The 12652-nt window shown below is 41.5% G+C and overlaps 1 protein-coding gene across 1 annotated transcript in view; it reads left to right on the forward strand.

Annotated features, from left to right (window-relative positions):
* ano5b (anoctamin 5b) overlaps positions 1–12652 on the forward strand; it is a 44925-nt gene that overhangs the window by 23200 nt on the left and 9073 nt on the right. Inside the window, exons 3-15 of the mRNA XM_083791317.1 lie at positions 1494–1604; positions 2734–2802; positions 3903–4187; positions 5155–5274; positions 6198–6313; positions 7177–7311; positions 7586–7691; positions 7987–8047; positions 8505–8656; positions 8761–8835; positions 9905–10133; positions 11003–11181; positions 11518–11615. Of these exons, the coding sequence (XP_083647443.1) occupies positions 1494–1604; positions 2734–2802; positions 3903–4187; positions 5155–5274; positions 6198–6313; positions 7177–7311; positions 7586–7691; positions 7987–8047; positions 8505–8656; positions 8761–8835; positions 9905–10133; positions 11003–11181; positions 11518–11615 (1736 nt within the window). The remainder of the gene's footprint in view (positions 1–1493; positions 1605–2733; positions 2803–3902; positions 4188–5154; positions 5275–6197; positions 6314–7176; positions 7312–7585; positions 7692–7986; positions 8048–8504; positions 8657–8760; positions 8836–9904; positions 10134–11002; positions 11182–11517; positions 11616–12652) is intronic.

The raw sequence follows: 12652 nt of genomic DNA on the forward strand, positions 1-12652 counted from the left end.
CCGTCCTTGGTGTGGTTGTGGAGAGTGGGGCTTGATTACTCCACTGTGGTCAGTTGAGGCCAGGTCCTCAATGGAGTCCAACGGTCACAATTGGCTGTGTGAGACACGGCCAAAACATTTTTGGGGGTCCCCAGCCAAAAACGTTGAGAACCCCTGCTGTACTGTACTGTACTGTAACACCCCAAATCATCATATATACAGTTTTTGTGTGTGTGTGTGTGTGTGTGTGTGTGTGTGTGTGTGTGTGTGTGTGTGTGTGTGTGTGTGTGTGTGTGTGCGTGTGCGTGTGCGTGGCGCTGCGCAACAGTGACACACAAACGCTATTTCTGCCGGACAGCCAGGGACACACATAGTTGTATATAGGAGTGGTTGCACCACTCAATAAAAACTGTTGTACAGCTTTGTCTTAAGAATACAGATGTAGTCTATTAGTGTTGATAATGGTGGAGAATATACCAAGCAGGTTGTATAAGAACACATTGAAGTCCAGGCGCATCTCTTTCTTTCCAATATATAGTTTATTCAGGATCAGCCAAATCGTGACATATAAGGTAGATGATTCCTTACAAGTGAAGTCCATTCACCACGAGGCACTTCATATACTTGAGTGCATGTCAATTCTGTGCATGTGCGTGCATGTGTATAGGTTTGTATGGTTGTCAGTGTGTGTGTGTGTGTGTGTCAAAGTGTGTGTGTGTGTGTGTGTGTGTGTGTGTGTGTGTGTGTGTGTGACATATGACATGAAAAAACGAAAATTCAAAAAAATCCAATGGCAGTCCCTCAGTCGAATTTGGTCACATATTATGTGTACACAGCCCAGAAAATATATGTTTTTACTTTGTCTAAGGCCTATACGACGCGTTGCGACTCGCGATGATCATAACAATTACACACTGGACAACAGGATGGATGGGCATTTGCCCATCCCTCTTTCGCACTTTCGAACACTGCCCCCCAAGGGCCAAATTGGTGTGCCCCTCGAACGTCCGTATGATAACATTAGGTCAAGTTGATCTGGTAATTGATTAATCATTACCAAGGAGGGCTGGTGGGGGAAAGTAGACCCTTCAAGCAGTTACCATTACTTTCAGAGTGTGCAGCCGAGCTGCGCGCAGTCAAGGTCGCTCAGTGGGAGAGAGATTTCTATATAGCGGCAGGCGAGGGAGTGACACGTCAGAATTCTCCAGGTCAGACACCCTCTCTGGCCTGCGCTTTGCGGGGTCCCCAAATCTGTGGACTGATATGATCGAATCCGAATTTGTGATGTAACAGGTCATATTTGCTTTCATATATGTCTTTGCTGTTCATATGTATATCACATGACCATTCACATGGCCACTCAGTGCGGTGTCTCCATGCAGACAACATGACATGACTCTTTCATTTCCTGTACTGTATCTACAGTGTAAAAGTAAACGCATTTCAAGAGATTCTACTGGAAAATGCATTGCATGTGACTCTTTGGCTAATTGTTTTTTCTTTCTCCCTTACAGACTGATAATTTACATCTGAATAAAGACACTGTGTTCTTCAGGGATGGGCTGCGTAGGATCGACTTTGTGATATCCTATGTAGATGACAAGGATGGAGATGGAAAGAAACAGGTGTGTGTGTGTGTGTGTGTGTGTGTGTGTGTGTGTGTGTGTGTGTGTGTGTGTGTGTGTGTGTGTGTGTGTGTGTGTGTGTGTGTGTGTGTGTGTGTGTGTGTGTGTGTGTGTGTGTGTGTGTGTGTGTGTGTGTGAGAAAAGAACAGAGTTGGCATCTGTAAAAATATATATATATTACTTACAGTAACAGTAACTGCCTTGCATTTAAGACAGATGGACACTATTAGTCCAAGAAAGCTTTAGGCCCATTGCAAAGACCATAACCCAAGTTGTTGACAACCTGACATTATCAGAGTTTTCTTTTGTTCATATTTGGACAGTAAAGGCTGTTGCATCTAGATTAGGTGAGCTTGTATATTGGCTATATTCGATGCGTACGATGCAAATAGATCACCTGAAGGCCAATGTGCCTATTGGCGCAAGCGTCTACTTGTCATTATTCTGTCCTTTTCCTCAAAATACTCCCATGCAACAAGGTTGTGTCTTCAAACCATGTGGCTCCCATTGGAAATGCATTGAGGCGGCCGTAACACACAGAAGACAGGACACAAGTGTGTCTTGCGTGTGTCTTAGGTGTGAGTGAGGCCTTTAGGTGGTTGCACACTGGACGCGTTCTTCGGAAAACCGACAGAAAAACGCTGCTAGAAATCCGAAAAACGCAGCAGTGTGCAGGGACCTTTAGTGTAGATTTTCTAAGGTGAGTAACAGAAAAGGAGAGAAGCAGCCAGTACACTTTCCACACAATAACATTTATTTGGCTTAACCTGCCTTCAGTTGACCTTCATCATAGCTATCATGAAGGTCAACTGAAGAATGAAGAATTTAGCGTATCAAGGACATGGCATTTTACTTTCACAAAAATACAATAGTTAACTTTGTTATCCATTCTAGTCAGAATGAGATGACATTTTGAAATGGTGAAAAAATAATAAAGGCTCAGATTGTGTGTGTGTGTGTGTGTGTGTGTGTGTGTGTGTGTGTGTGTGTGTGTGTGTGTGTGTGTGTGTGTGTGTGTGTGTGTGTGTGTGTGTGTGTGTGTGTGTGTGTGTGTGTGTGTGTGTGTGTGTGTGTGTGTGTGTGTGTGTGTGTGTGTGTGTGTGTGTGTTGTGTCTGATCTGATCTGTAGGAGAGGCGGAGGGAATTTGAGGACAACCTTGAGAAGGCAGGACTGGAACTGGAGACAGAGGACAAATCGGTAAGAACTTAAACGGAAGAACTCTGCCGCCCCCGAGTGGTCTTGATGCTGAAACGCATCAAACCTGTTAAAACTATCTTAAAGGGATGGCCCATTGCTAGTTCATTTATTATAGAAGAATTAAGTTGCTATGTCTCCCAGTATCATTGTTATAAAATTAAGATACAATCATTGCCACAAAGTAATTACTTGCGCAAGCAGAGCGTGCAAGTAATGTTTTCGCCCGGTCTCCTTCGTCGTGACAGCTGTTCCGCCATTCGATGTTTATGCAGAAAAACATCAAATCTGTGCCTGTGTTGCTGGACCAAATGACCACAAATGACCATATCTCTTACGTCATCATTTAGAGCTAGTCATACGTATACTATATACATAATCAGTAAAAATAAAATAGCAAAGTAACCACAGTATACCGCTAATCAATTTACAACTACACACTTTATACAGTATAGAGTATAGAGTATATATGTATACATATACAGTATATGCCTATATACTATATATATATACTATATATATTACTTACGTCATCATTTAGAGCTAGTCATACATATACACACCACATACTCTGGTCCCAGCAGATCAGGCACAATTTGCTATTTTATTTTTACTGATTATGTAGATAGTATACGTATGACGTAAGAAATATGGTCATTTTTGGTCATTTGGTCCCAGCAAACCAGGCACAGATTTGCTGTTTTCTTGCATAAACATCAAATGGCGGAACAGCTGTCACGGTTTTTGGCGCAAAGTAACCACAGTATACTCTTTTTTATATGTATAAAGTAGGTAACAAATAGTTACATCTAAACATTAATCATTTCAAACGTTCCTTCACAGAGATATACTGAGATTTGACAGTTTACAGCGGTCGAAAGGACTTGCGCGCTCTGCTTGCGCACTAGTTGGCCATTTATGGCCTACTAGTGTGCAACAAGCAAGTATGCACTCGACAGAGTGCAGTTCTAGTTAAAGATAGTATTCAAAGATGTAGCCTATCGTATACCTATTTGTACCTAGGTAATTCAAATACATTTTGCTATATTTAAAATGTGACTAGACACAGGAGCTAAACCTTATCTCCTGTGTGTACCCCTCAGGACTCAGATGATGGCAAGACATACTTCTTGAAGATCCATGCTCCATGGGAGGTGTTAGCCACCTATGCGGATGTTTTGAAGATCAGGGTTCCTTTCAAAGCCAGTGACATCACCCACGCCAAAGACGCCCCTCTGGAGTGGCTTTCTCGTCCCTTCCGCTTGCCAGAGCGCATTATGCATCCAGAACCAGACTATTTCACCTCTCCTTTTGACAAGGGCAAGATTGATTTCTTCCTCATCAAAGACAAGGATACATTTTTCCCACCTTCTACAAGAAACAGAATTGTGAGTCGCAGGTGTTTAAGTTGATTATTTGACTTTATGTCATTTTAAAAGTCGTTCTGACTAAAGTGTATGGCAGAGTCCACACTACCACTATAAGTTAATAATGGAGATGATCGAAGATACGATTACTAATAGCTAACGCTGATCTGGTATTCAGTAGCTGGCATTACGTACAACTATCTCACATCGTTAAAGTCTTTCTGCTCCATTGAGACAGAGATCTGTCTCTCTCTCACCCTCTCTCCCTTCTTGTGTGCTTTGACACAGGCTTACCTGTGTCTGAAACAGTGATTCATAAGTGTAGTAGAATAATCCATTCTGAGTAATTCACGTGAGACCATACATGTAGCCTATGTGCATATATTGATTCAGCTATATGGATAAATGTATTTATATGAATACGTTTCCGCAGTTGTTCAATTGTACAGTTGCTCTTTTAGTATGGAGTATCCCATTAATGGGTAATACTAATAACAAACAGTGTACAAATAGTGTACAAATATACAAATTTAACCAAATGGACAGTTATTTAACTAATCTGTATACACTATTTTAATACAAGACTAGTGGTTTTTGGAAAGATGATGTGTCTCCATTCTCTACCGATCTCACTGGTATTAAAAAAACAATCTCCCGCGTGGTATAGGCCTATCTTTTTTCAACTCCTGGGAAGGACATAAATGTAGGACATAAACAAGCCTTGGCTTGTTTTGCTTTTATTGATAGTTTTTCAGTGAAGATTGACAGGAAAGAGGGAGAGAGAGAGACATGCTGCAAAGGTCTTTTGGGAAGGGGACTTGAACCCGCCACATGCTGTCTAGGTGCCCCGTGCCCGGACCGCTAGGCCATCGATCTAGGGATGAATTGCAGATCTAACACTGAAGATTTTACTATGTGGAAATTGTTACAAACTAAATATAGACATAATGATCTCCAGTATTTTAACCCATTCCTTCATTGTTGTTAGGTCTACTACATCCTGGCTCGCTGTCCATACTACAAAGAGGACCGCAAAGAGAAAGACAAGAAAGGCATCAAGCGTTTGCTCAGCAATGGCACATACACCGCAGCCTTCCCACTGCATGATGTAAGCCAAGGCAACAACATCGTCGCTGTTGGGTGAATACATTGTATACCAAAACCGTTACTTTTCAAGAAATAGAAATAGAACTGGCATTCCAATCAATCCAATGTAGTTATTAAGTCACAAGCTTTTCTTTTTTTCTTTACTGATAAAGCCCACAGACATCTTAACTATTCTGAACCTGCTGTCCTTTTGTGGACATGCCTTCATTGGTGAAATTCTTCAACAATGTTTTGTGTAAAAACACATCTACACACTCAGTTTGTGTTGCATTACATTCACAATGCATTGCAATCTTGTACATATTCTATTTTCGCAATATGATAATATGAATAGGGCTTCATGAAAAAACTGACAAACGAAAGGCAAGGCAAGTTTGTTTGTATAGCACATTGCAACAAAATTGTAATTGATGTGTCCCAATACCACGGATGTACCATTTTGGCAATACTTTATATAATGCATTATAAACATACTTATAAATTATAATGCACTATAACCCGCTTATAACACTGTATATTATAGTTATTATCACTCGTAAATATTCACAATGGTGTATAACAATAATCATAAAACATTATAAAGCCAATTATCATGACTAGGTGTAGGTGAAGGATCATAATGCTGTAGAAATGTTGGACGCGCACAGATTTCAGTGTTGTTTAACTGCCAACAAAATGTACACATTTCATCTGGATATTGCATTCCTTTTGTTCCCTGTTCAAAATGTCATGTTTAGTCATAATTCTTCTCTTCCAGTTTATACTTTATAGTTACTCTGATTTGAACATTATTTCACAGTGGAACAACTGATTTATGAACAATTTCTTTCACTGTCAAATAGTTGATCTTAAATAGATGTTTATACTTCTGCTCAGCACCTTATGCACTGCCCTTTCTCTCTCTCTTTCTCTCTCTCTTTTTAGAGTCGATACTGGAAAAGGTCTAGAAATTCAGAATGTGAGAGTGAACGGTATAATCTGTACCAGAACTGGGCCAGGTTACTTAGTTTCTATAAAGAACAACCTCTTAACCTTATCAGGTGAGTAAGTAATATCTGGATATAGTCAGTCATGTACCTTGAATGAATGAATGAATTAGGTGATAAAGGGAAAGAGCACTGCAGCACTTCTGCAAAATAACTCAATATCACCAAGTATAAAAACACAATAAGCAAAGTTCTTTGTTTACCCAGGGAAGTGGACTAAGCTCGAGATGCTTGTTTACAGCCACACCCTGCTCATAGAACATTTCATGGTAGGGGTTCAATGCCTTGCTCAAGGGCACTTCAGCGGTGGTAATTTTAACGTGCCGGTCGCGGGATTCGAACTGGTGACCTTCCGGTATCAAGACCGCTCCGCAAACCGTTCGGCCACCGCTGCCCTAAGGGTGTGCTCACACCGAGCTTGAATTCTGCCTAGGCGGACGGATTCTGCTGATGCTTTTCAATGGGAACGAAGCGTTCTTTTTTGTTTTTGTTTGTTTTTTGGAAATCCTCAAAGGGCAACAAACCGCTCCGTTCCCATTGAAAAGCATTGGCAGAATCCGCAGTCCTATAGGCAGAATCACAGTTGGGTGTGACACCGAAGTCCATTTCTGCCAATGCTTTTCAATGGGAACAGAGTGTTTTTTTTTTTTTTTTTTCATTCCATTCCCATTGAAAAGCAAGCAGGTAGAATTAAACTTTGGTGTGAACCGTGTGTCGCTACGTGTGCCCTAAGACAACTACACATAACAGACTATGACACAAGATAGCAGCATCAGACAGCAGCAGCATTACAGTTTACTGGCAAACAGCCTACGCACCTTTACATATTTTAAATGTCTAAAACCTTGATTGTGTGGGGGTTTTTGTGTGGTGATTTTGTGATCTGCACTGATGTTCGCATAATCTATTGTTTACAGAAAATATTATGGAGAAAAGATTGGGATCTACTTTGCCTGGCTGGGGTTCTACACTGAGATGCTGTTCATTGCAGCTGTCATTGGCCTTGTATGTTTTGTCTACGGACTGCTCAGCTATGATGACAATATGTCTAGGTCAGTACCACCAGGGGTCATCAGTGAGCTCCTTTATGATTAATAAAATCCATCCATCCATCCATCCATTATAATATAAAAAATACTGATTAAAAGCAAAATATAATTAATATTCAATTCCATTCAATACTACTACTGTCTACTACTACTACTACTGTCTACTACTACTACTTTACTTGGGAAACGATTTTATTTGCATTATGTTGTCCTTCAGAATATTTTCATATGCATTTTTCCAAAGTGTTTTCATGCTGCTGTTCTATTTGTCGTTAAGTAAAGAGATCTGCGATCCCTCCATTGGCGGTAGTATTGTGATGTGTCCACTTTGTGATAAGAAGTGCAGTTTCTGGAAACTCAACTCGACCTGTCTCTCATCCTGGGTAAGACCAGGAAAACCTGCTGTAATTTGTAACGTTTGAGTTATACAGTATATTGAATATCAGAAAGATATGTATGATTCCCATGTTCCTGTTTTTCATTCATTCCCAATTTGAATGACTCGTGACATGTCAACCACAGTCAATCAATCCAAGTGAAATGCACCCTTCTGTGTAGTATGTCTGTGTCACTTTTTTCTGGGATGCTAAGGAACTTATAACATGCCATATGCTCTCTCTCTCTCTCTCTCTCTCTCTCTCTCTCTCTCTCTCTCTCTCTCTCTCTCTTCTCTTCCAGCAATCCCATCTGTTTGATAATGAAGGGACTGTGTTCTTTGCCATATTTATGGGGATTTGGGGTAGGTGTCTGGTCATGATGCCCTCAGTGTGTTTAACCTGGCTTGTTAATGCATTCCCCACTGTTTGACAGATTGGGACAGTTAAAGGCTTTTCACACAGTAGCTAGCATCAATCTGTCCCCATACTGTTGTAGCCCAGATCTGTCCTTGCCTCCAGTAGTTTTGGCTTCGTACTACAGTGGTTGCTTTAGTTGAGAAGGCTTTACTGTAATAGGGCCTAATTCTGAACAGGAATTATAATTTCGTATTATGGTGTGGCAGGGCAAAAAGATCACATGTTGTGAGATTGAAGATCTGTTATCTTTCATGCACGACACTGCCATACAGCAAACTAAAACTTAAGCCTATTAGCCTAGTCTTTTATTTATTTATTTAATGACATGTACAAAATAGGGAAGGAGGGGTTAATGTGGTTAAGATAGATTCTTATGTCCGTTCTCCCTATCCGTTTTGTCAGTAACCCTCTTTCTGGAGTTCTGGAAGAGGCGTCAGGCCCGACTGGCGTACGAGTGGGACTTGGTGGATTTTGAGGAAGAACAGCAGCAACTCCAGATGCGACCCGAGTTTGAAATCAGATGCACTGAGAAGAGACTCAACAGGATCACTCAGGTAGGTAGTAATGCCAGCCTGTGTCATACATGGATATGAATGCAATTAAAAAAAGAAAAACACTGATGAATCCCAGGTTATGCATATATTATTTCTTCTTTCAGGAAATGGAGCCATACCTACCTATGACCAGCAAATGTGCCCGCTATTGCCTCTCTGGAGCAACTGTTCTCTTCTGGGTAACTGAATGCTATGCTGTGTGTGTGTGTGTGTGTGTGTGTGTGTGTGTGTGTGTGTGTGTGTGTGTGTGTGTGTGTGTGTGTGTGTGTGTGTGTGTGTGTGTGTGTGTGTGTGTGTGTGTGTGTGTGTGTGTGTGTGTGTGTGTGTGTGTGTGTGTGTGTGTGTGCGGGCACGTGTGTGTGTGTGTGTGTGTGTGTGTGTGTGTGAGAGAGAGAGAGAGAGATCATCATAATTTTTCGAGATCATGGATTTCACAATGCCACGCCAGACTTTCCGGTCCTTCATTTCCATCCCCAGTTCCTTACTGATGCATGTGTCCCTAGCGATGACATCAGGAAATGACAGTTTTCTACCTGTCTGCTGAGGCAGGATTCCAGAGAAGAAGGGAAGATATAACCTCATTGTTAGCTCTGTAGCAGTGGCCGTCATCGGATCGGAACTAGTGAAGAAACACGGGGAAGGTTGCCGTATATTAGATTAGTCGATGGCTCTTCCAAGAGAGATTTTGCGCTCTCATTAGAAGGCGGGCATAAGTGCCATCCAACCGTTTCTCACTTTCTCTAATTTCTTTGAAAGTGTCCATGTCTTGGAGCCATAGAGTAGAATCACCTCGACAGTATTTTTACTTTGAACATCTTACTAAACTGGGATGACCAGATCTTATGCATGTCATTGCAAGCTGACCAGGCCATACCCTTCCTAGTATGAAAGTCCTTTTGGGAAGAAGATATGAACCCAAATACTTGTAGTCATCAACCTGTTTCAGAGGAGTGTTGTTAAGTGGCCAGATATATCACTACTGCTAGTGCAACTATGTGTATGTGTGCACAATTGCACATCAATGCCTCCCTTGTTTTTTATACAGCGATGTTTACCTTCTTACATCTTTATGCCTGATTTATGCTTAAATACATGCCAGTGTCTTGGACCGAAAATAGCCAATATACAAGCTCACAACATGTCACGCTGTGATGCATGGTGAGCTTGTAGATCCTCTATTTTCGGTGTGAGACCCAATGCCTAGCCATGTATAACTCATGCTTTACTGTATGTATGCACTCTCAACAGGTCTGTCTGATAGTGGCCTGTATTATTGGAGTCATAGCCTACAGGCTGGCTGTGTTTGCAGCCTTTGCCAGCATCATGAAAGACAGCCCGACCAGGAAGATTCAGCTGGTGGGAAGCCTCATCACTCCCCAACTGGCCACCTCCGTCACTGCCTCCTGCATCAACTTTGTGATCATCCTCATTCTGAACTTCTTCTATGAGAGGGTGGCCATCTGGATCACTGATATGGGTGAGTGGTTTTCAAAAGTGGTAGAAGAGTCAGTTCTCGGCCTGATGAACACCTTAACTGGTCTCCTCTACATTTTTTGAGTGCTCGGATCTCTTTTTTACTTTCTTTATAAAAAGATTTGGCGGACAGGAAAGAGGGAGAGAGAGAAGGGGAGAGACATGCAGCAAAGGTTGTCATGAACGGGACTCGAACACGTGACGCGCTGTCAGGCCAAAGTCTATACGTGGCATGCGCCTGGACCACTTGGCCAGCGGGAGCCCCGAGTGCTCGGATCTCTTAAATTACACTGTAGCAATTCCACAGTGTAAACTTATTTTGTAAAAGTCCTGCTCAAAATCAATTCAATGTTCAAAGGTATTTAAATAAACATCACACCTGTGTGAAGTGAGGGGCACTCATATCATCGTACATCATCCATTCATTGTCAATGAATGACGATGTGTAGGACAAAAATCGCCAATTTGCTCGTCTACATATGACGTAAATTCTCCATTCATTGTAAATGGGAATATACATCTTTGTGTAAGATGAAAATCTACACTATAGCCCCTCAAAATCATACTTTAAGTAGCAAAAGCAAAAGTTCTCAACACAGAATGCCAATTTCAGAATCATATACAGTATTATGTTATTTGACAAACATTATTAATCATTAACCACCTACCGACCAAAAAAGGTTAGCTAGAACCATATGAGGTTGAAGTATTTGGAATACAGTGTATTTATTTGATCTTCAAGCACAGGTACAGTATAATGTATGAACATTGAAACTATCTGGGAACCTGGAAAAAACTGGGAAATGTAATAATGAGTCTGTGTATTTTTTATTACTACATGTTGATTCATATTGAAATCATTTCTTTCCATAGAAATCCCCAAGACTCACCTGGAATATGAGAACAAACTGACCATGAAGATGTACTTGTTCCAGTTTGTCAACTATTACTCCTCTTGCTTTTATGTGGCATTCTTCAAGGGAAAATTTGTGGGCTATCCAGGCAACTATACATACATGTTTGGCAAGTGGAGCAGACTGAGGAATGAGGAGGTCAGAACCTTTTATAACTTATCATATAAATCATATTGGACTTGGCCTGACGTGTAGGTAATTGATTTGATTTTACATATCACAAAATCCTTAGTTTCCATCCATAGTTTTAACTGTACTCTGGGTCCATGTTTATACTGCCAGAGTTAGATTTTCACCCAGGATTTGTTTCTGTACACATGGCATCCTAATTTAAGAACCTACCAAATTAACCATTTTCTGATTGTCCCGTGGTTGTCAATGCTGTATAATATTGCGTTGTGTGTGTATTTGGCTTCGCTAAACAAATGAATACGCTTGATGCACTCTGCTCTTTTGCATGTCTCTCTGTCCCAGTGTGACCCAGGAGGTTGTCTGATTGAACTGACTACACAGCTATTGATAGTGATGGCAGGAAAGCAGCTTTGTGGGAACATCCAGGAATCTCTGCTGCCGTAAGTCCCTCTCACCTCCCATTCATAAACTCACTGTACAATATTTCACCTATTCCTAACATTCAACTGGCGGCAAGAACATGTCACCTTGATAAATGCCATCAGTGTATGTCATAGTGGGAGAATAGATGAGAGACGACGCTGAGATTAGGTTTGCCTCATTGGAAAATCTGATATTGAAATCACATCAAATCACATCACACAAAATGATCAAATAAAATCACATAATCACAAAAACAAAACAAAAAGTTTGCCTGGCTTCAGCTACACTATCTTGAACTATGGAGGCATTGTTAGCGATATGAATTTGAGGTGAGACCCTTTTCACGGACACTTTCCATAACTAAATAATTAAAGTGTTATTGCACTTGCACAGTGCTGTGGGCCCTAGTCCAGCTGTGCTGCCTGGAAAACATTTATTTCAACTAATTCAGCTTCTCTAATCGTCCGATTATCAAGAAAGTGAAATGCCATTCACCCAGTTCACTTAAGCATGGTTGAGAGTACCTGAAGCAATATTATATTGTCACCAATGTTCCCCCTAACGTGCGCCCGTGCGCGCGCGCGCACATGGCCAAATGCTCTCGCGCACAACTGAAATCTGTCGCGCACAGACACCGACGCTGGTGTAAAAAAAAGTTTTCTTTAAAAGAAAAAGGTGTTCCCCCCGAGTATCATCTACATTACAGTAATAATACCTATCCTGAGTCGACATTTGCCCACACTTTATTTCTATTTACTTCACAGTTTATTTAGATTACACACACACACTGAGGCGAGGCGACAGACAGGTCTCCTCCCCTCCTTTTTTACTCTTTGCTCTCCTCTCCTCTCCTCCTGTGTATACTGCGCCCAGTGCGCCGTCTGCGCGGCGAGTGAGGACCTTAATAGGTGGAGACGGAGCAGGCAGCACTGCAGTGCAGTCAGTGTGTGAAACCCCAAGAACCAGATAAGATCGCGTTGCGCCTTGGACCCGTGCGTTGATGGGACATTTAGATTTAAAAGGCGAACGGATGGAAGTGCGGCTGTGCGCAACA

Source organism: Protomyctophum parallelum (genome assembly GCF_964188405.1).
Source record: "Protomyctophum parallelum genome assembly, chromosome: 2".
NCBI lineage: Eukaryota > Metazoa > Chordata > Actinopteri > Myctophiformes > Myctophidae > Protomyctophum > Protomyctophum parallelum.